This window comes from Emydura macquarii, unplaced genomic scaffold (assembly GCF_026122565.2).
Source record: "Emydura macquarii macquarii isolate MOO-44397 ecotype Brisbane River unplaced genomic scaffold, CSIRO-AGI_Emac_v2 contig_2292, whole genome shotgun sequence".
Lineage (NCBI taxonomy): Eukaryota > Metazoa > Chordata > Testudines > Chelidae > Emydura > Emydura macquarii.
In genome coordinates, this window is record NW_027132429.1 from 786,406 (window position 1) to 812,089 (window position 25,684).

General features: G+C 61.0%; 1 protein-coding gene across 3 annotated transcripts; it reads left to right on the plus strand.

The window, feature by feature from the left end:
• Positions 1-781: 781 nt before the first annotated feature.
• On the plus strand, positions 782-19,953 carry SLC25A23 (solute carrier family 25 member 23). 3 transcript variants are annotated; one of them, XM_067560435.1, is made up of 10 exons: positions 782-1,235; positions 4,401-4,527; positions 9,136-9,223; positions 9,681-9,792; positions 12,790-12,948; positions 13,397-13,549; positions 14,431-14,538; positions 15,156-15,323; positions 15,666-15,816; positions 16,618-19,953. In XM_067560435.1, the coding sequence occupies exons 1-10, from the start codon at positions 1,038-1,040 to the stop codon at positions 16,800-16,802; spliced, it is 1,449 nt and encodes a 482-aa protein (XP_067416536.1). In that variant the 5' UTR covers positions 782-1,037; the 3' UTR covers positions 16,803-19,953. The 3 variants fall into 3 exon arrangements, with proteins under 3 accessions (XP_067416536.1, XP_067416538.1, XP_067416537.1); XM_067560437.1 differs by lacking the exon at positions 782-1,235 and having other exon boundaries at positions 4,487-4,527; positions 9,176-9,223; XM_067560436.1 differs by lacking the exons at positions 782-1,235; positions 4,401-4,527 and adding an exon at positions 8,808-8,833.
• Positions 19,954-25,684: the final 5,731 nt, after the last annotated feature.

Here is a 25,684-nt window from a genome sequence, read left to right on the forward strand (position 1 = left end):
CAGGGACCCTTCCTGGGAGCAAGCGGGGACTCTGGTGTCCCTGACCCATCAAAGCCGTGGCCTCCCCAGTGAGGCTGCCAGCGCCGCGGCCTGCTAGTGCCAATCATGGGGGCAGGGGGTGACTTGAATGCTGCAGGCAAGCTGGGCTGACATGCACCAGGCTTGTCTCACAGGCCGGCTGTCAAGCCGTCATGGGCTGGGAACAATCCCCTCCCCTCCCCTCTTAGCATCCTGGGGGTGGACGGCCCCACAACACGTTCTTTATCCAAAGGGCAACCACAACTGAGCCGGGGTCACACAGGGAGACAGGGGCATCGCCAGGAAGGGAACCCAGGAGTCCTGCCTCCCAGTCCCACCCTGCTCTAACCACTAGACACCACTCTCCTCCTGGAGCTGGGACTAGAACCCAGGCATCCTGGCTCCCAGTCCCCACACCCCCCTGCTCTAATCCACTAGGCCCCACTCCCCTCCACCAGCCAGGAGAAGAACCCAGGAGTCCTGGCTCCCAGCTCTGACCCCCTAACCCCCACAGCCCCCCCAGAGCTGGGGTTGGAACTCAGGCGTCCTGGCTCCTGGGAGCAGAGAGCTCCGAGCAGGGTGGGAAAGGTTGCCGCCTTCCAGAGGGGCCCCGGACGCCTGGGTCCCACGTGCCTATGATCCCACACCGCCCCCGCCTTGGGGGCAGAGCCGAGGGCGGAGGGAAGGTTTGGGGGTGGGGGGAGGAGGAAACAATCTCCGTGGGAGGCGACTGCAACCACAGCGCACACTGGGACATGCCCTGCGCTGGCGGCGCTGCTTTTCCCTGGCAGGGCGGCCGGGTTTCTGCAGCCCCTGGCGTGAGCCGAGCCCCGGGGCGCCCCTAGCTGCCGCCTTCCGGGCTGGCCCCTGGCCCCGGGCAGCGGGCCGGCCATGCAGCCCAGCCTCAGCGCCCGCCTCTGGGGAGGGGCCCGGTGCCTGGCTCGCTAGGAGCCCGCAGCCCTGGAGCTTGGCAGGTGGGACCCCCCCCAGCCCTGGGGCTTAGCGGGGGGCTCCCCGCCATGCGGGGGGCCCGGGAGGGGAGGCCGGGGGGCCCGTGGCGGGCGCTGTGCCAGGAGAGCCGGGACCCCCGGCGCCAGCAGCGCTGGGTCGAGCTCTTCGACCAGCTGGACACCAACAAAGACGGGCGGGTGGACATCAACGAGCTGCGGGAGGGGCTGGCGCGGATGGGCATGAATGCCAGCTCCCAGGCGGAACAGGTGAGCCGGGGGGGGGGAATGGGGGGAGGGCAGGGACCTGAGGCTGACAGGGAGCATCACGGCTTCGCTGTGAACAGTGGGGAAACTGAGGTACAAAGCAAGGGGGAAAGGGACTTGCCCAAGGTTATGCTGTGAATCGGTGGCAGAGCTGGGGCTAGAGCCCAGGAGTCCTGACTCCCAGCCCCCCCTGCTCTAACCACTACACCCCACTCCACACATAGAGCTGGGGCTAGAGCCCAGGGGTCCTGACTCCCAGCCCCCCCCCCCCCCCCGCTCTAACCACTACACCCCACTGTTCCCCAGTTTGGGTACCACCTGAGCCGGATGCTCTGCCTGGGAAGTGACGGGTCTCCAGTGTGGGGCTGGACATCCCCCCAGGCAGCAAGAGCAACTGGCGGAGCCGGGAAAATGCAATGACACCGGGAGCTACTCCCCTCTCCCCCCAGCTCCCTTCCTGAGATGGGGGAGGCAGGAACACCGCCCTCTCCACCCCACTGATATCTGGGGGGCCCCAGTGTCTCTCAGCAGTGGGGACTACTCAGCCACAGGGCTGAGCTCCCTGGCTGGGAGGTGTTGCTTTGACCGCTGCATGCCAGTTGGACCCTGGTGTGAATGGGCCGTGGGGTGATTAGGTACAAGGGGGGGGGGATCCTCTCTCCCCAGCCCCTAAGACTTTGGCCCCATTTGTGCCCTGTCCCAAGCGAGCCGTCAGAGTCCCCTCCCCTCTCCATCCTCCCTGGTGGGACAGCGCCTGTGTCTGGGGAGGGGCACCTGGGGCTAAGTGAACAGGAAGATGTATCCTCCTGGCTCTAGCCCGGCGTCATCTCCGAACTCACCCCGGGACAGCTGCTTGCTCTGCCCCATTGCACAGCGCCCCATGGGCTCTTGGAGTGTGGGGGGCACAGTCTGGTCAGAGCTCAGAGGGGTGGGACACATGCACAAGGGCACACGCATGAACACACGTGCACATGTGTGAGCTGGGGCATGGGCCCCTGGGTGCCCCTGAATATTCAGGGTTTGGTCTTTGCTTCAGCTCCCCCTAGCTTTATCCATGGGGGGAAAGGGGGGTTCTAGTATCCCAGCAACGACGGGGAGGGTGCCAAAATCCATGTGTGTGCTTATTTGTTCCGGCGTGAGCCGCCCCATGCATGGCTGCAACCCGCCTGTGTGTCTGTCCGTGTTTCCATGTGCACCTACCGCGTGCAGGCCTGCATGTGCCCCCCCCACCCCGTGCATGGGTGAGCATGTTCGTGTGCAAACATAGGTGTGCTTGTGCACCCCCTGCGTGGGTGTGCCCTCATGCACCCATGCTCCGGTCCCACAGTCCGTGTGTCCTCAGGCACGTGTGTGCATGGTCACGTGCAAACGTGCTCACGTGCCCCCATGCATTCTCGCGTGCATGCACCCCGTGAGTATCCGTGCACCTTCAGAAACAAGCGTGCGTGTGCTCCCGTGCACCGTGCGTACACCTCTGAGGGTGGCGAGCAGGGGCTGGTGGGAGAACTCAGCAGGGTTTCTCCAGCTTGGATGGGGGGGGGGGACTGAGTGCATTCTGCACCCCCAGTTCCGCCCCCAAGGCTCCAACCAATTGGGACCCCAGCCAAGGTGGAGTGGATGGGGGTCCCTCTGCTTCAGAAGCTGGGTGTCAGGGGAGACGGAGCAGGGGGTTCAGAACGAAACATATAAACAAACATGGGGAGATATAAATAGGCCACTGCTCATGTCTCTGGCCTTATTTTTAGCCCATTGTTGGTGGCTAATTTACTATCACAGAGCTGCAGATGCTGGGAAGGAAGGATTCTGCTGGATTCCTCCCCGCCCAAATCCATCGCCCCTGCCCAAACCTCGCGCTGCCTCACCAAAGGCGCAAAGAAAATTCTGCCAAGGTCACAGAGCGAGTAGGTGGCCAGGAAAAGAACCCAGGAGTCCTGACGGACCGTCCCCCCCACTGCTTTCCCTGGACTGGTGACAGAACCCAGGAGTCCTGACTCCCAGCCCCCCTGCTCTCACCACTAGCTCCTACTCCCCTCCCGAGACTGGGAATAGAACCCAGGAGTCCTGATTCTCCAGCCCTTTACTCTAAGCCCTTGATTAGCTATTTTCCAACCTGTTGTGATTGCAAGAGCCTGGAAATGCCCCCGGAACAAGTGCCCAAGATGCGCCCCGCCCCCGTCCCGTCTCCTCCTCAGCCTCTCACATGAGCGGCTGGGACGTGCGAGCGAGCCGGACCGGCATGTGGAATGTAAACAGAACAGGCTGAAAATAGCTGGGCCCGATCCAGGCCCGAACCGTCCCCTAATAACGAGAGACACCTGGCAAAGCCAGAGAGGCCAGCGTGGGCCTGTCGGTTCTGGTCACCTGGCCCCTGGCCCCACCACAAGGTCTCAGGGGGTGTGGGAAGAACACAGAGGGCTTTTATCCGGACCCCACTTTGGACATTGGTGGTTCAGGCCCGGTAGAACCCGGATCCAAAACGGACCGAGTTCTGGAGTCTCGGGCAAAGGGCAGCACGGCTCAGTGGTGTCAGGACCGTTGGTTAGAGCTGGGGGAGCCTGGGAGTCAGGACTCCTGGGTTCTATCCCTGGGGCAAGTCCCTCCCCCACTTTGTGCCTCAGTTTCCCCTCGTGGGGGTGGGGATCCTGGCGCTTTGTAGAGCTAAGTTTCCCCTGGGGGTGGAGACTTCCCCCATGACACTGGGCTGGCCAGGAGCCGGGAGCTCAGGTACAATAACAGCTCTGTCATTGTCGGCGGGGAATCTGCCCTGCAAACTCTCTCTGTTCTCTGGACGCTCGCACGAGCACCCTTGCACGCTCACAGCTCACATGTACCCTTGCGCACACGCCCTCCTACACCCAGTAACATGCAGCCAATCAGATATTTCCACAGAGGATTCCCGCCCTCTCACCCCCCAGGGATGTGTGTTCTGCCACAAACACGCCTGCTCCCACAATCCACAGTGTCACACACCCAGAACCCCCCCTCCCCTCACCACACACACACTGCTCTAACCACTAGTCCCCACTCCCCTCCCATAGCTGGGGAGAGAACCCAGGAGTCCTGGCTCCCAGCCTGTCTCAGCAGTCGCGGTGGGATGTCAGGGTAGCAGATCCAAGGTGCTGGGGGCTGGCCCTTCCTCACAGCTGTTTTCTCTGCCCCCCCGCCCAGGAGATCCTGCGCGAGGGCGACACGGACCAGGACGGCGAGCTGGACTTTGAGGAGTTTACGCGCTACCTGCAGGAGCGAGAGCGCAAATTGCTGCTCATGTTCCACAGCCTGGACCGCAACAACGATGGTACAGCCCCTCCTGCCCCCCCTTCCCCTTCCATCCCTCACCCCACTGCTCCCCCAACCTCCCTTCCATCCCTCCCTCCCTTCTTCACCCACCCCCTGCTTCCACCCCCACCCCACCGCTCACCCTTCAGTTCCTCCCTCCCATCAACCCCCTCTCCCGTTTCCCCCACGCCCTGCCCCCCTCTGGCTTTCAGCCATCCTCCTGCCCCCGCTCATGTCCCCCTCTCTCTGGCCCCGTTGCTCAGTGATGGGGGCCAGGATGGCTTGGAGCCTGGGGATCTGGGCTCAGTTCCTTGCATCTGCTCCCTGTGGCCATGGAGGGGCAGAGAATAGCCAGGGCACAGTGGAATCCGCCCCCCACCCCCGATCCCCAGGGCCACCGGGCCCTGCCCCCCACCCAAGCTCTGACAAGGCCCCAATCTGCCCCTTAGCATGTCTCCTGCCTTGGGAGGGGAGATGGGTCTAGTGGTTAGAGCAGGGGAATGGGGAGAAGAGTCAGGATGCCTGGGTTCTATCCCCATCCCTGGAAAGGGTTGGTCTGTGTCTGTCTGTCTGTCCATCCATCCGTCTGTCTAGCAGCAGATCTCTCTCTTTCCTATTCAGTCCCCTGCCTTCTCCCCCCCCTTGCAGCTTTCGCTTCCTCCCCCCTGGGTTCCAGCAGGCCGGTTTCCTGCTGCGTGGCTGCGTGAGGGTGGCAGGAAGTCCAGTGCTCCCTGTCGCCTGGGGGTGCTGGGTTCGGGGCCATGCGAGGATGGGGGCGGAGCCCTATGAGATCTGGCCCCCTAGAGGGATGGGGTTGAGGATCAAGACGAGTGGGGTATAAGGGCTTGAGGCAGCACAAGGTATAAACACGGGAGGTGTAAACCTGACGGAATCCCATGCAAATCAATGGGGCGACTGCATTTACACTGAAGAGAATTTATCCCAGGAAGTCTAGTGGTTAGAGCAGGGGGTGGGAGCCAGGACTCCTGGGTTCTCTCTCTGGCTCTGGAAGGGGAGCGGGGTCTAGTGGTTGGGGGGGAGCGTAGGAGGTGCTGTGAGGTTCACGGCTCTGGGAGCCTGGGCTCCTGTTTCCAGCACCATGGGCCCCAATCTCAGCTGAAGGCTTCTGGGCCCCACCATAATCACACACGCCGTGCCCCTGGCTTACGCTGTCTCTTCAGACTCCTCTCATGCAGGGACTGCCAGCCCATGGGACCCTTCGACGTGGCCCTGGGGTCTGTCAGGAGCTGGACTGAGACCTAGCCAACTCAGTTCACATGGGGGGGAGGCAGGGTGTTAGATTGGAAGCAGCTTCCAGCCTGAGACAGGGATGGATCTGGGCTGGTACCAGGGAATTAAACGACTCCCAGCCCCTTGGTCCCTGGCCCCACCTGGCACTTTTTAACCACCCCTCCTCCTCCCAGCCAGGAGCTTGGGGGTGGGGGGGGCAGTTGGTTTCCCACGCTCCCCCTCTCAGCCCCCGTCAAGGATGAAGCCAGAGCTCCCCTTTGAATGTGTCTCCTGGGCAGCACCAGCCCAAGATGGGAAGGGGGGCGGGGATGCCGTGCCGTGTGTGGGCAGCGGGGAGACGAGAACCAGGCACGGCTGGCATCACGCCCGGCGGTTCTGAGCCTGGAGGGTGGGTGGCTTTTCAATCTCGCAGCTAAGTCAGATGCCTACCTGGAGATCGCACGGCCTCCCAGGCGGTGCCCGGGATGCCCGCTGGGCTAGGCTGCTGCCTCTGTGCCAAGCAGGGTGAGACAGGGTCGGGGCTTGGACGGGAGACCTGGAAGTAGCAGGGGGTTCCCTAGGGTCTAGAGGGGCTCGCTAGGGCCCTCTCCCCCGGCAGTCAGTGCTGACCGCAGCGTGGCACGTGGGAACGCTCTCCCAGCCCCCTCCCCATCGGGGCTGGCCCCAGTCCCCCAGGAAGGGCTGCTGTGTTCCAGTGAAGGTGTGATAACGAGGCCAGGGCTGCGACCGCACATTGCGTAGCGCTGTTGAGAGTGACGTGGGTAGGTCTGGCCGCGTTCCCTGATTTAATTCCACTGACCTCAGCTCCCCCCGCCCACCGCCGCTGCTTCGTCTCGACTCAGGACTTCGCGTCCTGCCCTGTGCTGCAGTGCAGGGTTGCCGTCTGCTGGCACACTCCACCCCAGAGGTGGCCGCATCTCCATAGCCGGTTTGCAAGGATCCCTGGTGAAGAAGCACTGGGAGTCGGAAGTTGCTTTACATTTTTTAATCTCGCACGTAGCTACCGTTGTAACGGGGGCGTCAGAATTGACGAGAGACAGATCCAGCTTAGGTGCTAATTATCGCTCGCGTTACCATGGCGTCTGAGCGCCCCATTTTACTGATGGGGAAACTAAGGCACGCAGCCTGCAGGGGTCGGTAACAGAGCAGCAAACTGAACCCAGCTCTCCTGAGTCCAAAGCCCATGCTCTAACCACTGGGCCATCCTTCCCCCCCAGTGTAGGTGGGTAGGGGATGCTGTGGATGGATGGGCATAGGTTAGCTATTCTCTCTCTGTTTAGGGGTTACTGGGATCCTGTTGGGCGGATGAATGATATTGGGATGAGAATGGCACGGTGGGGGGTGGACGGGCCTGGCACATGCTGGGGATGATGGGCGTGGCCCTGGATGGGCGATACAGCGGCTCAGCAAACAGCACCGAGTCATGCAGCCCGAGAACTTCCTAGGGCCGGTTCCCGCGCCGTCCCCTCCCTGCGCCCTGCCCCGGCTGCTCTGTGCCCCTGGGATCTGAGCCACTAGCTAAGGGCCTGGCAAGGAAATCAGCTGGAGATTACAGCTAAGGACCTTAATTCACCTCCCTGAACCCAGCCCCTTATGTAAGAGCCCCACGGCGGCCCCTCGTGGCCAGCACATGCAGGCGGCTCCCGGAGGCCCTGCGCCTGTTTGATCTTGGGGGTCCCAGCCTGGGGGGGCCCTGAACCAAAGTCTCCATGGACCCAGGGCCCCTCCGAGCATGGGCACAGGGTGGCTGGCTCCTGGGGTGGGGGGAGTGGGTGTAAATACTCTGCCCCCGAGTGGTTGGATCATGCTGGGTCCAGGCGCTGCCCCTGTAGCTCACCTGGCAGAGCGCTGCGCTGGCAGCTGTGAGGTCTGTCCCCCCCTCAGGCATCAGTGGTGGTAGAACAGCGGCAGCTGTGCGGAGGCACCAGCTGATTGATGGGGGGGGGGCTTTAATCTCTAGGCCAGCGTGGTCAGAGCCCACTCATTGTTTTTTGGGCCCAGTACAAACTTGTAACACGGGCCCCGTCCCACACACGTCCCCCAATCCCTCAGCCCGGACATACATCTCAGGAGCCGTGAAATATTTTTTCCTCATGGTAAGGGGGGTTCACAGCCTGGGCCGGGCCCCCCAGGGCCTCCAGATCCCGGTAAAGTGCACCCTTCCCCCCATGTGGGGACCCTGAGCATGGTGAGTGAATTACTGCCCCCCACTAAATACATTTCTCTGTTTGCTTTTTCCTTCTCTTCCTCCATTTTCTCCGTCCCTTTTTTTCCTCCTCCTCCTCCTCCGGCTTTCCCTAGGGAAGGTGCTTCTCAGTCACCCCCCCGCCCCCCCACCCTCTTTCCCTTTCTCTCGCTCTTTCTTCCAGACAGGATTGACTTTGATTTGCCCTGCCCTCCTCTTCCTCTCTGTCCCATTCCCTCTTTGCCCTCCACGCCGCTCTCCGTGCCAGCCTCCGCCTTTGCCGGCCGTTCCCGACACTTCTGCTCTCCTCGGGGCTGCCCGGAGAGCAGGGGTGCGGGTGCAAACGCTTTCACGGATGCACGGGACTCAGCCTGCACGTGCGCAGACCGGGGGCGCGGGGCTGTGCAGACGGATCACTGCGTAGGGACAGGCACGCGTGTTCGCACGCCTTCCGACACGCATGTGCGCACACACACCCGTGCCCCACGCTCCTGCGCCGCAGCCCCCGCCCAGCCCCCCCCCCACCGATTCAGACTCACACCCAGAGCCCAGCTGTCCCCCCTCCCGCCCTGCCCCCACACAGGTACATCCCCTCCCACCCGCTCAGGACCCCCTAGGACCTCAGCTGCTCAGCCCAGTGCAGACTGAGCCAGGGCTAGGTGGGGGGTGCCCCCCCTCCAGCCACGAGCGACAGGGCTCCCAGATCCTCCACCCCTGGGCAGACCTGGTGCTTGATGGAGCTCCCAGCACCTGGTGAGGTCACCGGCTGCACTCCCCCCCCCCCCCGCCCAGCCCCCCTGCTCCACCCTCTCTCTCTCTCTCTCTTCCAGGTGGGACACCAGCCAGCAGCCCCTTCTGGGGGGGTTCGTGGTGGGAACCTAAGTGTCGGGTAGGCAGATTCCTCTCCCCCCTCCCCATTAAAGCATGCACTCCCCCCAGTACCCCCAGCCCCAGCTCTGCCTGCTGATCTCTCTGGACGTGCAGCGGGGAGGGGACGGGGGGACATAGACACTGACCCCCCATCTTGTCGTCCCCCCGCCTGCTGTTCTGTTGATGCCCCCTGTGTGCAAGTCTATAGCCTGGAAGGACCCACTCCTCCGCCCCCCCCCCCCCGCACCAAATCCACCCCCCACCACTCCCCCCCCCCCGTTAACCCTTCTGACCTGCACCGTCCCTGTGTTTGTGCCCCAGGCCACATTGATGTGTCTGAAATCCAGCAAACTTTCCACAGCCTCGGCGTCTACATCTCTCTGCAGCAGGCAGAGATAATCCTGCACAGGTGAGACCAGGGGGCCCCCCCATATGCCCCCAAACCCTGCCCCGCGGTCCCCTCACAACCCCGGTGAGATCAGCCATGGCTATGCCAAGCAAGCTGCATTAGTTAGTTAGTCAGGGGTGCAATCTAGGGGGGGCAGAGCAGGGGGGCAGCTGGGAGGCAGGACTCCTGGGTTCTGCTCCCAGCTCTGGGAGGGGAGCGGGGGCTAGTGGTTAGAGTATGGGACTGGGGTTCCTGGACTCCTAGGTTCTCTTTCCAGCCCTGCTATTGATTCACAGAGCGGGGGGGAGGGGGAGGAGTAGTTTGTGTTTGAGGATAACAAATCCTCCTTGGGGGGGGGTCCCCGTGGCTGAGCATCTGCCCAGCCCCTTGTGCCCCTTGGCTGGTGGGGGCTGGCGGCAGGGTGGGGACAGGGCGACCCGACCCTCACCCCGGCCGTGGCTGTTTGTCTGCTGGGCAGCATGGACAAGGACGGCACAATGACCATCGACTGGCACGAGTGGAGAGACCACTTCATCCTCAACCCGGTGGAGAACATGGAGGAGATCGTGCACTATTGGAAGCATTCCACGGTGAGCGGGGCGAGTGGGGAGCCCTGACCCGGAGACCCCCAAACCCCCTTCCCTGCCTGGCGTGGTGACCAGCCCAGCCAACGTGCTCCACCACAGGGCCGGATCGTCTCCACCTGGGGGGCTGGGAGGCAGGGAGGTTGCCTGGCTGGGCAGGGATTGGACCGGCAGCCTGGATCCCAGCTTGGAGGGAGGGGAGGGGAGGCTACGAATCCGGCCTGTGGAGTTTTATTCCTGGCTCAGAGCCAGGTGTGCTGGATTGGAGCTGGGAGTCCGGATGCCCGGGTTTTATTGCTGGCTAAGGGTAGGGAGTCTAGTGGTTAGAGCGCGGGGGGGGGGGGGGCGGTGCTGGGAGGCAGGACTCCTGGGTTCTCTCTGCAGCTCTGGGAAGGCAGTGAGATCTAGTGGTTAGAGCAGGGGAGCCTGGGAGCCAGGAGACCAGAGGGACAGAGGGGACCAGCCCAAAGCACGTCTGTCCAGGGGACAGCTCAGTGACTGGTGTGGGAGGTAGGGACGGAGCAATCCCCGCACCCCTACCTCCTCCCTGGAGAACCGAGGCCTAGCCCATCCTTTCGCCCCATCCCTGAGCCCGGGGCCAAGGAGGGAACTGCCCCCGTCTTAGCAGGTGCCCGGAGGCCAGGACAAGCTGGGAGGAAGCCAGGCTCGGATCTCCACTAGCTAATCTGAGCTGGCGCTCAGCACAGGTTGAGATTTACTGTTTATATTTAAACCTGATTTGGGGGCGGGCGGGGATGGATCACAGCAGTTCAGTGTTTGTGGGGAGCGAGATTGCAGGGGAAGAGCCGGGCTAAAATAACCCCGGCCACCATCACCTGGGACTGCGGTCTGGTGACTAGATGGGAGGGGGCTGGGAGCCAGGACTCCTGGGTTCTGTGCCCAGCTCCAGGAGAGGAGTGGAGTCCAGTGGTTAGAGCGGGAGGGTTGGGTGTCAGGACTCCTGGGTTCTGTGCCCAGCTCCGGCAGGGATGTTGGGGCTGGTGGTTTGAGCAGGGGGGCTGGGAGTCAGGACTCCTGGGCTCTCTTCCTGAGTCCCTGTCCTGCCCCGTGCCTCAGTTTCCCCATCCCCGTAAAGGCAAACGGAAGGACGAGCTAGAGGGGAAAGCTGTAGCCAGGCTCTGTCCAAGTTCCTCCTCCACCCGCAGAGCCCCTAATCTCATTAGAGGGATTTCCAGGAGACTTTATTGCCTGCCCTGCCCTCCACACCCACTCTCACCTTCCTCCGCTCCCCCTGCCATGGCAGAGCCCTCGTCAGCTGCAGGGGACCCTGCCGGTCCGGGCCCCGCCGTGATCCACACGGCCACTCTCAGGGGGCTCCGGGTGCTGGCCGGGCTGTGGGGGGCTGAGCAGAGACGCCCCCTGGGCTTGGAATCTATCCAGCGGGATCCCCAACGGGTAGGACACGCGGTTATTCACCCACAACGTTTTCTTTCTCCCTCTGTCCATCCCCCACATCCCGCCAGCTGGACTCCTTAAACAACCCCCGCTTGCTGGGGGGCAGGACTCCTGGGTTCCCACCTGTGGGAGGAAAGTGGGTCTAGTGGTTAGAGCGGGGGGCTTGGAGTCAGGACTCCTGGGTTCTCTCCCTGGCTCTGGGAGGGGGTGGGGTCTAGTGGGTTCGAATTCAGGATTCTGGGTCCCTCCCCTGTCCCTCTGTGCCTCAGTTTCCCCCTCTATAGAGCAGCAGCAACACCCTGCCTTTACAAGGCGCTTGGCAGTCCTCCTGGGTGTCGGACTCGATCCGGAGGAAGCAGCGTTATCAGGGACCAAACAAGCACTTCGGGGGCTGTGCGCACCGGAGTTTTTCATCCAGCCCCTGGGCCCCAGCCCACGTTGCTGCATGGCTCTCGGCGTTAATGGCCGAGCCCAGTGCCTGGATTTGGGGTGTGGCAGCAGGGGGGTAGGAAGCCAACGGCCACAGTGGACGAGTGCCTGAGTACTATGGGGTTCCACGGAGCACGGGGGAGGAAGCCAGAGACATGTGGACCCGTCTCCTGCTGCTCAGCCGCTTTCTGCCCCTGTAACTCCCGCCGGAGCTGCAGTCCGGCCATGGATTCTCCCACCCCCCCGACCCCCACAGCTGCAGGGGGCTTCCCGTCAGTGGGGCTCAGGCGGGAGCTTGAGCTGGCTCACGCAGGGCTGGCGGGTGTCTGCCAGGGGGAGCTGAGCGGGGGCAAGGGAGGCGATTCTCCTTGGGGGGCCCGGGAACTGCCCGCAGAAGGGGGAGAGCCAGGGCGGGGACGGGCTCCGGGCGTCCTTCCATACTGGCCTGGTAGCCTCTGTTCGCAGAGCCGCGGTCCTGTGGCGTCCCGGCAGGAGCCCCCCGCTCGCTCACCGGAGCGAGACCAGAGATCTGCGATGTAATTAACAGCCCGGCTAAATTAAAACTGACCTTGAAGAAGCCTCCGGCACAGGAGGTCGGAAAGCCGGACGACTAGGTGGTGGGCTGAGAGGGGAGGAGACTTTCCCTCTGGGGGGCCTGGTTCTGATCCAGCCCTAGGGCAGGGGGGACTGGCAGGCTCAGGGGGGCAGGGAATGGGCCTTTTCCCCTCTAGGGGGCGCCGACTCCAAGGCCCTGTGTGGAAGGAGTTTGTTGGTTCTCAGCCCGTTCCCCAGCCGCGGGAAGGCGTCGCCCTCAGTCCAGCGCCAGCTGCCGAGCCAGGGATGAGGCAGCAACTCCCCTGCGGGCACCTCCGTGCTGAATTGTGCTGGATCTTAGCGGCTAGCGCCCTGGCTTGGGACTTGTTCCTAGCTGGCCTGCTGGGTGACCTTGGGCAAGGCACTCCCCCACCCTCTGTGCCTCAGTTTCCCCACCTGTAAAATGGGGGTAATGTTACTGCCCTCCTTAGTAAAGCGCTTTGAGATCAGCGGATACAGGCCAGGGGGTGCTGTTCGTTGGGCGTTTCCTTCCAGAGCTTTGCATTGTCAGCAGGGTTCTGGTTCTGACCCACTCGTTCACCCCTCCCCCATCTCTCCCGGCAGGTCCTGGACATCGGCGAGTGCCTTACGGTCCCCGATGAGTTCTCCGAGAAGGAGAAGAAGACGGGGATGTGGTGGAAGCAGCTGCTCGCGGGTGCCATGGCTGGGGCCGTCTCCAGAACCGGAACCGCCCCACTGGACCGGCTGAAAGTTTTCATGCAGGTAAATAAAAAAGGGCTCCCAACTCATTGCTCCTGGCGTGGCTATTGGGACTTGAATAGCCTGACCCAGCAGTGACGCCCAGAGGCTGTGCAGGGGTGGGAATAGAGCAGCGTCTGGTACAGCAAGGCACAGCGCCCCAGAGGTGCACCCCGTAATTCTGCATGCAGTTTTGGGCACCCCATCTCCAAAAGGACCTTGCAGCAGGAGAGGGAGGTTTGGAGAGGGGCAGTGAGACCGATCGAGGGCCCCACCCCAGAGCTGGCTGCATTTCAGCCTGGAATGTGCAGGCTCGGTGCAACGTTGCTGGCCGATGTTAACCAGCTGCCGTGCCCCACCCCAGAGGTGGCTGCATTCCATGAGGCCGGGGCTCCTAGCGAGGCTGGGCATCCGGCCCCTCCACGGCAAGGCCCCTCCCGGGGGCACTGATGCAGTAGCCTCTCTGGCGCAGGTTCATGCCTCCAAGGCCAACAACATGAATGTCTTTGGGGGGCTGAAAGGCATGATCCAGGAGGGGGGCATCCGCTCGCTGTGGCGTGGCAACGGGATCAACGTGCTGAAGATCGCGCCCGAGTCTGCCATCAAGTTCATGGCCTATGAGCAGGTGGGTGCAGGGGGCCCGGTGCCCCAGATGTTGGGGTGCCAAAAGGTGGGGGGGTCATATGCATTTGCAGCCCCGGGGGGGGGGGGAAGAGAACAGGAGCAGTGATGCCGGGGTGTTTACAGGGGTCGGGTGTGTGTGTACAACCACACATACAGCAGTCTATGGACACAGCATGCCTGGACGCCTGCTGCACATGCATGGATCAGACCCTGGGCATGGCTAGTCTGGAATCCGCTCCCCGGGCTACCCTGGCTCAGATCGATGGGCCAGCCTAGAAGTGGCCAATAGCATATGATGCAGAGCTGGGAAAGGGAACCCAGGCTCACCCTCTGCACCCCACTTCCCTCCTGGAGCGAGGGAGAGAACCCAGGCGTCCTGGCTCCCCGTCCTCTTACTCTAACCCAGTGCCTCCCAGTCTTTCAAAGTGGTGGAGCGCACGGGCTGTGTGGTTTCCCTGCTGCAGCCCGGGGGACGGGAGATCAGCGAGGAGGCAGCCTCCTTCCGTCCGGCTGCACTGGGGCGTGGGGCGCTGCTGGTGGAGCAGCTTGAGGAGGGGCAGGACTCTGCAAACCAGGGCCTTCCGGTTTAACCTGCACTGAGCAGGCCGCCCACCGTGACTTAGCGGCCAGGACGTGTCCCTGAGTGTCTGTCACTGCACACTGATCGGCACTAGTGCTTCGCCTGTGAGTGTGCGACGCACACGGAGTCATTTGTCACTGCACACTGATCGGCACTAGTGCTTCGCCTGTGAGTGTGCGACATTTTTCCCTTAGCCTGAGACCCCATTGGACAACCCAGCCCCCACTGAAAGGTGGGGCGGGAGCACAAACCGGAAAATGTCTCCTGGGCACAGGCGATTGATCCGTTGTTTCTCATCCCAGATCAAGCGGGCGATTCGCGGGCAGCAGGAGACGCTGCGGGTGCAAGAAAGGTTTGTGGCTGGCTCCCTGGCCGGTGCCACCGCTCAGACCATCATTTACCCCATGGAGGTAAGACCCCCGCAGAGGCCGAGCCCCCTCTAGGGGGCACAAATCCAGAGTTTGAATCCACCTACACCCTGCCTTCTTGGAAGCTCCCCTGTCCTGTATGAAAGCAGGACTCGGGGTGTTATCAGAGGAAGGATGACACAATGGTTAAGCCATGGGCCTGCCATTCAGGAGACCTGAATTCAGGTCCCAGCTCTGCTACTGACTGGCCTTGTGACCTCGGGCACATCCCTCAGCCTCTGCCTCAGTTTCCCTTTCTGGACAATGGGGATAATAGCAGCATGAGCAGTGCCCTGCCTGAGGATAAATACACTGAAGATTGAGAAAGATCAGAGACCAGTGCCCACACGCTGGGAGTGACTCAGTAGGGGGCGCTCTGTCAAACCGTTTCCCTGCCCCACCCAAGAGGTGGCTGCATTTCCATACAGTGTGAGCCATTGTTGTGTGTCTACTAGCCAGGGGCCATGCCCCACCCCAGAGGTGGCTGCTTTTGAGCACCGGCTGAGCCACTGCTACGCTGCTAGCCCATGGCTGTGCTTCACCCCAGAGGCAGCTGCATTTCACTGGCAGGCAAGGGCCCCTGGCCATTATCACTCCCCTCAATGAATCTCTTCCCCCAGGTGCTGAAGACCCGGCTGACCCTGCGGAAGACGGGGCAGTACTCGGGGGTGGCCGACTGTGCTAAGAAGATCCTGCAGAAGGAGGGAGTCCGGGCCTTCTACAAGGGCTACCTGCCCAACATGCTGGGCATCATCCCCTACGCTGGCATCGACCTGGCCATCTACGAGGTCAGGGCCCGCTGGCACACAGGTCTGGGAACCAGGTGGAGGGGGCGGAGCCTGTTTGCAAAGAGGATCCCTCCCCCCGTTGGGTGGGAGCATCTGAGAGCTGAGAATGGACAGCCTCCCAGCCCCACCTGCTCTAACCATTAGACCCTGCTCCCCTCCAAGAGCTGCAGGTAGAACCCAGGAGTCCTGGCTCCCAGCTGCACCTGCTCTAACCACTAGACCCCACTCCCTTCCCACAGCTAGGGGTAAAACCAAGGTGTCCTTACTTCCAATCCCCCCAGCATCCCCCCACTCCCGCATCCATCCACTCCCTCTCAGCTCTCCCCTCCTCCCCCCCTGCAGACACTGAAGAACATGTGGCTTCAGAACTACAGCAAGAACACGGCGGACCCCGGCATCCTGGTGCTCCTGGCCTGCGGGACGATGTCCAGCACCTGCGGGCAGATCGCCAGCTACCCCCTGGCCTTGGTGAGGACCCGGATGCAAGCCCAAGGTGAGACTGGGGGGGACGCACTGAGCTAGGGATGCCCTTGGGGGGGAGGGGCAGTCCCATTGGAGAGAACGTCCCATTGGACCAGTGGGCCAGTCCCCATCGGCCCGTAGACCAGGCAGCCAAGGGTGATTGGGGGACCAGGAACCGCAGCCCCTGTTCTGGGCTCCCCCCGTTCCGGCCTGGGGCCTTGACTAGTGGAGAGATGGGGGGCGGGTTGGGGGGTCTCCTGAGTGCACAGCAGAACTTGTCCGCCTCCCCACAGCACTTCTCCTGGCCCAGCGCCAGGGGGCAGATCCGTGGGGCAAGGAGCGGGTGGGAGTTTAGTGCATGTCAGGGCACTACTGAGACGAGCTGTCCTCGCGCAGGATTTGCTGGACTCAGCCCTGCCGGGCCCCACCCCAGAGGCAGCTGCATCGCCGGGCTGGGCGAGCCACCCCTGGGCTGCGTTGCTGCGCGGCTGGTACCCAGCCCTGCCGTGCATTCACCGTATCGGGAGCCCTCTGCCTGTCCCCTGTGTCAGCGAGAGCAGCTTTAGGGCTGCTCTAACTCACATCTCACCCCTGTGGGCCCCTGCAATGGCCCCGAGCCAGCCGCTCCATGGAGGGCTGGGAGCAGGGCTGGGTGCGGGGGGGAAGGGGGGAGAGTCCCGTCCACAGGGAGATTCTTGGGGTGAGGGAGAGTCCCCCTCCCACGCCCCCATAGCCTGAATGTAACAGAGCCCCAGGCCCTGCTACTGGAGGTCCGGGGGCGGGGGGATGACAGTGAGTGGCAGGATCTGACCGGGACCCCTTCTCCCCCCAGCCTCCATCGAGGGCGCCCCACAGCCCACCATGCTGGGCCTCTTCAAGCACATCGTGTCGCGGGAGGGGGTGCTGGGCCTGTACCGGGGCATCGCCCCCAACTTCATGAAGGTCATCCCAGCCGTCAGCATCAGCTACGTGGTGTACGAGAACATGAAGCAGGTGCTGGGCGTGACGTCCCGCTGAACCCGGCGCCCCAGCGGGGCAAGGATGCCCGGCCCCACAACACCCCTTGCCCCCCCCCTTCCCACCACTGCACTTTGGAGACTGACGGAGCATCCCCCGGCAGGATCGGAGCCAGGCCAGAGGATCAAACCCTGGAGCGGCCCCTCGGTGTTGCCCCTGTGGGTGCCCGGAAAGGGGAACCCCTCACCCCAACTCTGCCCACTCAGAGCGTGAGCCAGAATGTCTGCGGGGGGCCCCCCTGTGCCTTGCAGAAGGAGAGGGAGATTTGGAGAGGGGCCGTGAGACTGATCGAGGGCCCCACCCCAGAGCTGGCTGCATTTCAGCATGGAACGTGCAGGCTCGGTGCAACGTTGCTGGGCCGATGTTAACCAGCTGCCATGCCCCACCCCAGAGGTGGCTGCATTCCATGAGGCCGGGGCTTCTAGCAGGGTGCGTGGGACAGGAGCTGCCCCGGGGCACTGGTTAGGACAAGGCTGAGGTTTTGGCTGTTTTTAGTGTGGGACTGTGACAAACTCCCCTCCACGCTCTGCAGAGGGGGGCGTCGCTTGGAAGCGCACGGCGCACGTACGACCCGTTCCCTGCATGCTACGGCCTGGGGCAGGGCAGGTGTCCCGCAAGGGGGGGCGTTGCTGCTCCCCTCCAGCGTCAGCACCGGCCCCCCAAGCCCTCGCTGACAATGCACTGCCCGTGGGTCCCCCCGGAGACTCCTCCAATAGCCGCCCCGCCTCCAGCAACGATCCGGACTCTGGGGGAAACCCTGCTAGGACAGCGCTGCCCCCCGGCTCCCACGGGGATCCCCTGCCCTAGCGTTGACAGATTCCAGCCGGAAGCCCAGTGGCTACAGCTCACCCCAGCCCAGGCCTGGACCTTCTGAAAGTGGAGGTCACGTGTGACTAGCCCGGGGGGGCTACCTTGAAATCAGGGCTAGTGCCAGCCCTTCCCCCATTGCCACCCGTTGTCTCTCTGCACCCACCTAGGCAGGAGCGAGCTGGCACTGGGAGCCTCCTCCCCCCCAGGGAAGCCAGGTCCAGGTAGATTCAGAGGGCTCCCCTCCCCCACACTGAACGGCTTGCCCTCCCCGCCCCCCCCAGCGGGGGAGACCCACTGGCCTCCCAGCACCCGGGGCTATGGGGCAATGGTTGGGGCAGGGTGGCACAATGAATGCAGCACCAGAGCGTCTGGGGCACGGCCACGCTGAGGAGAGAACGCAGCGTGAGTAACTCAACGCCCGCTGGCCGGAGGGGGGGAGGGCGCAGCAAGAGCTCGTGGCCCCAGGGTAGCCAGGGCCAGGCCGGGGGGTTACCCCAGAGTGTCGTGGCCAGGGCAGGTGGGTGTGAGATTCCGCCCGAGCGGGGGGGGGGCCAGCGCTGGGCGTGCATAGAACAGCTGCTCTGACATATCCCGTGCATACACATAGCAGCGCGCGCGCGCACACACGCACACACACACAAAACACTGCTCCCCCCCCCCACCGCCGCAAGCCTTGGGCAGATGTGATAGTCTGCCCTGCAGGGCGCAGCATCTCACACCCAGACAGACGCACACTTGTTGCTCTGACATATCCCAGCCGGCAGGGGGCAGTGTGACATGCACACAGCAGCCTAAACACACACACACACGCAAACACACACAACCCTCTGCTAGAGCCCATCCTCTAGGGAGCAGCACACACACACACACACACACACATCCCTCTCTTCGGCTTTCAGCCCTGAGGGGGTGGGATGTTTTACCACCCCCCCCCCGGCGCCGCCTTCAAAGGCTACGGCCCCCATCTGCCTATTTTGCACAGGAATGGTTTGAACTTCGGCCCGTTAGAGGAAGCCCCCCACTCCCCTCACGTACCCAGGCAGGGGATGCCTCCTCCCCAGGCCGGGGGGGGGGGCTCCCACAGACAGACGTGCCAAGGGCGAATGGTCTGGTGTGATTATTTTGGGTAGGGTTTTGGCAGGAAGCATCTCCACCTCCCCCCAATGTTTTAGGCGACCAGCCCACGGTGGCTACAGTCGCTCGCCCTGCACCAGCCCCTCGGTTCGGACGTCCGCCTGCAGGTTTCTTTGCCACAGATCCTTTGTCATCCGCTTAGATCCCGTGCCCCAGCCTCTGCACTGCAGCCTCTTCCCACCGCGCCAGCTCCTCCGTCTAGCAGAACCCGCCCCTGGCTCGGACCTTGGACATGGACATTTTTCCTCCTCTGTCCTTGGCCGGCCTGCCCCGTGCCTCCCTGCTGACGCCAGTGCCGAGACAAGGCCATTAGCGGGGGGGGGAGGTACAGAACACTTCAGCCCTGCGCGGGGCAGGGGTCGGCCTAGATTCCCCAGTCGATACGATCGGCCGCACTGGGTCAGCCCAGTGGTCCATCGAGCCCAGGGCCAGGTGCTTCCGCGGGGACGCACAGAGCGGGGCAATTAGCCAGTGATGCAGCCCGTCGCCCCGGCCCAGAGGCGCTGGGATTGAGTGGGGCATGGGGTTGATTTGTGTTGGAGTGGGGGAGAATCGGTGTGAAGAGCTCCCCAGTAAAGCCAGAGGGGAAGTCTGGGTGGAACACATCCCCCCCCCCCCCCCCACCAGACACACACACACTGGGTCATTGGCTGGGACCGACGGACCCAAAAGCAGGCGTCTGCTAATGAAGCCAAAGGAGCGAGCGACCCAGCCTGCTGTCAGGAGAAGCGCATTGCTGAGCCGCTCTGCAACGTCTGCCTGCTAGAGGACAGCGGGGAGACCGTTCACCTCGGATCCCCCGGGAAATATTGGCAGAGCCCAGGGGCCCTGAGGATGGTGGTGGGGGCTGAGAACGCAGGTATGCATATGGCTAAAGGATGGAGCCAGACAGGCTGCAGGGAAGGGCCTGGTACCAGAAGGTAGGAGCAGCTGAGGACTGAGGAAGTTGTGACATGGGTGGGGAAGGAGCCCACGGGGGGGGAGGGGAGTTGGCAGGACACTGCAAACTCCCAGCAGAGTTTGAAGTTTATTGTTGTTTTAATCTTATTTAATTCACACACCCCCCCCGCCTCCCGCTCTGTGGCACAAAGGGTTGAGACGTTGAGGCAGGTTCTTGGGGGCGCTGATAAAGACAGCCCCTCCCAGCGTGGGGCAGGGCAGGAGAATACCAGCCCTCCCCCAGTGCAAGGCAAAGAGGTGGGACGAGCACGACGGTGACCCCGTCTCAGCAGGGCCTGGCGCTGCCCCACACCCCCTTCTCGTCCGGGCTGGCTGCAGGTGGGGAGTGGGGGGGGGGGGGCAGAGCTGCCGCTTCAAAGGGAAAAAAAAGAGCGAATAAAGTTTTCTAAACTTTCCTCCTCGTTCTGTCGCTGGAGGGGCCTGGGGAAGGGGGGGGGGGTGACCAGATGTCCTGATTTTATAGGCGCAGTCCCGCTATTTGGCACCTCTTACCCCCCACCCCCTGTCCCGATTGTTCACATTTGCTATCTGATCAACGTAGCTGGGGGATTTTAATGGGGGGGGGACTGGGACAGCTCCATGCCCCAGATCAGCCACCCCTCAGCCCTGCAAGGTAGCTACAGATCCCACCCACCCCCACCTGTGCCCGCCCCCAAGATCACGCCACACCCTATAGGGCACAGGTCTGACCTGGGTAACTCCCACCTCGATCGTCCAGGCTCCTGTCTTGGGCCGACAGGGATGCAAGCGGATGCGAGTTCGGTTCCTGCCTCTGCCACAGACTCCTTGGCTTGAATCGCTTTAATCGCTCTGTGCCTCAGTTTCCCCCAGGTCTCAAAAATGGGGGAAACTAACCCTGATCTGCCTTGGAGGGGGGGTTCATTCTGAGGCACTGCCAGGATGGAGCTCCTGGGTCTGTAGATTCCTGGGCCTGTGGGTGCACGGCCAGCTGCCGCCTCACCGAGACGCAGGCTCAGGGTGCGAGCCGAGCAATTCCCCACCGCGCTGCAGCATATCACTAGGTGACAGCAGCACAGCTAGAACTCAGACCCCCACCCTCAAAAGCGCCAGCCCCTGTTGCTTGAGGTATCAGGGACTCTCCCTCCGCTCTTAGTGCTACAGGGGCTATGACACACAGCAATCCAGGTCATCTCTTCGCCACAACAAGCAGGCTAAAACGCAGTTTCTACGGTGTACACCCTTACAGCTTCAAGAAGTGGGAAATCTCCATCAGCCCTACGGGGTCTAGGACCCACGATGGGCACTCAAAGCAGCACTCTGGGCACGCCAAGCTACCTTAGCCCCTGTGACTCCACTGCCCATCCCATCCATGGTGGCTCCACTGAGGCACCGCCTGTGCCAGGCCTGTGACACCCCCCCCCACCCCATCACCCGCCTGGAGGTGCCACTGGGTGTGTATGTTGGCACAAAGCAGACTCAGGCCACCAAAGACCCCCACGGCTGCCTCACCGCAAAGCCCTTCCCCTGCCAGCACAGCCGCCCCATGGGGAGAAGCTGCCGGTGGCAGACGGACGCCTCCCCACAGCGACCCCCTTTTTCAGGAGGATCGGACCGGAACCACGGCTCGTGGGTGAGTCAGCTGGCCCGGATGGGCATTAACCAGTCCACATTAGCTGACGTCTTGCCACCTGCCCTATCGCGTTTCCACAGCTTGCAGCTAGAAACCAGCTGATACCTCCTGGCCTGGCTGTAGCCGGGTTGGTCCCAGAATATTAGAGCCCAACAGACGTTGGTCCAATAAAAGCTCTTTCCTCACACACCTTGTCTTGCTAATGTCACCTACCTCTTGTCTCGCTCTTTGCTTCAGCAGATCTCAAAAGAACTGCACAAGTTTAATATCGGACCGGTGGCAGGGCCAGAAACCAGTTTACACTTTTCACTGGAAACAGGTTGGGTGGGATTTTTTTTTGTTTTGTTTTTTAAAAAAGACAGAAAATCCCCCCCTGCAAACAAAAAACGGACTTTACACCCCCCGGCAGGAAGTGTCCAAGCCCCACAGACATTTGTGGTCACCAAAAAAAGTCTCGCTAATTTTTTTTGGTATCTGGCTGTCAGAAGCTGGAAAATTTTGGCCCCAAACTAGGTTTTCGGGGGACAATTGAGTTGCTGGAAACTTTAAAAGACGGAAAAGGAGAGAGAAATATTTTGGTGCTGTTTTTTTGATGAAGACATTTGAGGGGGAAAACTGAGTGAAAATGAGAGTGTTTTAGGTGACGTTTCCCCACATGGACAAAGAGAAATTTGCTGGTGGCAGAATTTTGTTGGGGGGGGGGGGGGGAATAAACAAAATATTTCCATTTGGGAACGCAGCTGTGGGGCCTCATGGCACTTACAGTTCAGCTTCTTAAGGCTCCCATTCTCCTATATGGGCCAGGTTCCCTCATCAGACTACATCTCCCATGAGGCACTGTGGCCTCCCATAACATGGGAAAAGGGGACTGCATCATGGGAGTTGTCGTTCAGTTTCCCCGTGGCCTACCGGGGCTGGTGTCCGCAGATGGCAACATTTCCCCATAGAAATCAGTCTGTTTGCAGGCTGGAGTTGGTGCTGCTGTACTATTCCCAGCTCTGCCATTTCCGCCAGACCCTTTCCCTCAAGGCCAGCTGGGAGGCTCCCCAACCTCTGGGTCCCATCACCCCACCCCCCAGGCATGACATCACAGCACAACCTCCCCCTTCCTAGAGCCCTGCCTGCACTAACCTTTCTCTGCCCCACCTGGGAGCCTTTTATATGCTCCAGCAGGAAGTCACATGACTCAGTCATCTGGCCCTGCCCATTTCCAGCTGGATCTGATGATGCGCTACCTCTTCTTAAAGGGGCCACATCTCAGAACTGGACTGGGTAGCCGCCGTGGGGCAGGCTTGCTTCTGCCCATGGCCCGGTACCCAAATAGTAGCAAAGCGCTGCAACGGACCGAGCCACGTTCCACGCAAGATGGCCTCAGACAGTCCGGCCCAGCGCAATTCCCACCTTTGCAAATCCAGATTGCCGCCCCATTGCTCCGCTGAGCCTCGCAGTGGGCCCAGATCCCCCGGGCGCTGCATGGAGTTTTGCCACCAGATTTCCACCAGCTGGAGGAGCTGCCCTGTCTATTTCCCTTATTGAAAATGGGGCTCCCTGGAAAACACAAAGCGCTTCGAGCAAAGCAATGCCACCATCCTCGTCAGCTCTCCCTTTTTGATTCTGCGGCCTGTCAGGCGCCAGGGGATTCCTCGCTAGATTTGAGGGCCACTTTTTGAAGGCCTCGGATATCTAGGCTTTCAACAAAGCTCAGAGCTGGAAGTTTAACACCCCCGGGGAACGCCAGCAAGGGCCTGCACCCAAAATACGCCAGCGCAATGAATGCAGCGGCATGGGTGTCTGCAGGCTCAGTGGCGTTGGTCAGGGTAGAAAGGAGGGGGGAATTAATACCATGGCGGGGTAATCCCAGCACAAGCCTGTGCACGTCCCACTGTGGGCTAGTGGTTAGCGCACTGGACTAGCCCTTGGGGGAGCCAGGATCTAGGCGCAGCTCAGCTACTCAACTAGGGGGTGACCTGCACTGGTCACTGCCCTGCTCTATTCCTGTTTCCCCTTCCAGCCTCGCTTAGAGATGTGCAGCACCCAGCACAATGGGGGCCCTGATCTCAGCCAGGCCCCGTGCAGCACCTGGCACAATGGGGGCCTGATCTCAGCCAGGCCCTCGAGATGCTCTGGTAATATAACTAATAACTGCAATCCAGATTCTCCTTCCTGCCCCCGGGCTTTCAAAGTGTAACATGCTTCTGCCACCAGCTGTGCAATCGGCGCTCCACATCTGGGCTGTAGAACCACAGCTGCATTTGACAGGTTGATTGACAGCAGGAGCCGGGGCCCTCGCCAGCCCCCCCTTTGGATGTTGACAAGACGCCAAGCTCCTGCCGGCTTTAGAAATGAAATCTCGCTGCCGAGGGCTGTGGGCCAGCTCCCGAGCGGGTGTAAATCAGCGTAAATGCACAACAGGGAGCGGCCTGACGCCTCTTTCCACCAGCGGTGGATCTGGCCCGTCCTTCATCTGCCTCCTGTCTGCTTCAAAAATCACGCAGCTGGTATCAGCTTAGCTGTGCCGGGAAGATCCAAGAGCCCCTGTCATGTTTGCAGAGCGGCGCGCGTGGCGTGATTTGTCTGGAGGACGCCGGCGAGGTGCCGATGCGGCACCCCTGACAGCTGGGCCTGATGCGCCGAGCGGTACCAATTAAGCACAGTGCTGGCTTTTAAATATTTCATGGCCCTCCCTCCTGCGCCCTTCGCCGCTAAGCATTTCAAATCGGGAGGCAGCAGAGTGCCCAAGAATGCGATGCTGCTAGTTTTGTAGCATCGCGCTGGCCAGATTCTTTCCAAAGGGAATTATAATGCTGAGGCTGCTGGGCAGACGGGTTTTTTTTTTCCCCCCTAACTAGAAAAGCGGCCAAGGCGATTCACTGTAAATTATTAGCCGACCCTCCCGCTTTGTTTAGCCATGGCATTGTTTGCACAAAGCAGGGGATGTGGTATTTGCCATCTTGGGGAAGCAGGCTAGAACAGGGTGGAGTTTGTTCTTCTGAGATCAGGGCCCTGTCTTGCCAGATACTGCCCAGACCCCGACCAAGATCAGCACCTCTGTTGTGCCAGGCGCTGCCCAGACCCCGACCGAGATCAGGTGCCTGCGTTGTGAGGCGTGCTACACAGAGAGAGGCCAGTCCCCACCACAAAGCATTTACAGTCGAGCTGGTTGAAATGTTTGGAGTGCAATGTTTTTTTCAGCAAAAAAACGCAGGTTCAGTGACACTGGAACGGTTCATGAATTCGCGGTGGTTGTTTGTCAGAAAATGTTGCAACGTTCCAACTTTTTGTTTCGTTATTTCCTTCCATTTTATTGTTTTTAAACGGTTAAAAAGAAAAAAAGAAAACCACTTGTAAACTGAGCCGAACGTTCTGTTCCAGCTGAAACAATTTTTCCCTTTGCTGAGAATTTTGAAAAGGTTCGTTGATGGCTAAACCTGAAATTTTTGGGGAGGGGAGGTGTTGATTTTTCAGAATCACAAGCAGACCAGAAACTCCAATATTGGCCCAGATCTAGTTTACAGGCGAAGTAGACAAGATAAATGGAAGGCTTATGAGCCTTGTTTTTTGCAAATGGGGAAACTGAGGCACAGAGAGAGGAATTGAACCCAGGTCATACATCAGGGATTTCATCATAAACCCACCTTTCCTTCCGGTCTCCATTTCATCAATGCTTCCTAAAGAAAAGGTTCAGCTTGTTTTTTTCAACCACATCCTTGGCTCCCCCCAGCCAAAACAGCCATTTACAAGAAGCACAAAAAGCTGGTGGCCATTGGAAAGATGCCCAGCTTTAATTAGCCCTTCCCTAATGACAAATCACCTCGTTAGTTTAACCCCCACCCCTTTCCCTTAACAATAAATGCAAAGAAATCATTAGCAAGGCACATGGCAGACAGCAGTTATTTCCCCTGGTAGCATTAACGGTACCACAAAATTGCAGGCGCTTCGGCAGAGTTTCCTTTGATCGCCTCCAGCCCCTCCAAAGCGAAAATTTAGAAGCAATTTGCTGGGTGAAACTGACATGCACTTCCCCCCCCAGTGAAATACATTCACAACCAAACGTGTGGGGCTTCGGAGCAGAAACAGGGAATTCAAAAGGCATTAGGGTCTGTATTTCCTGGTTCCTAAATTCTCCTGCTATTGAAAGTGGGGGGTGGCGGAATAAAGACAGTTGTGAAAATTAACACAGGCATTATTTCTGCCGAACACATCTGCGGCAGCAGCCACCATATTGAATTATTAAAGACAGACCTCGTTTCAAACACATTTTGTCCATTTCTTCCTATATCACTTGCACAACATCACGCCCTGCCAGTGGGTGCAACTTGGACCAGGATCCTCTGTTCAAAGTTGCTGAAGACCAGGAATGTTGTTTTTCATAATTTGAAGGGGGTTT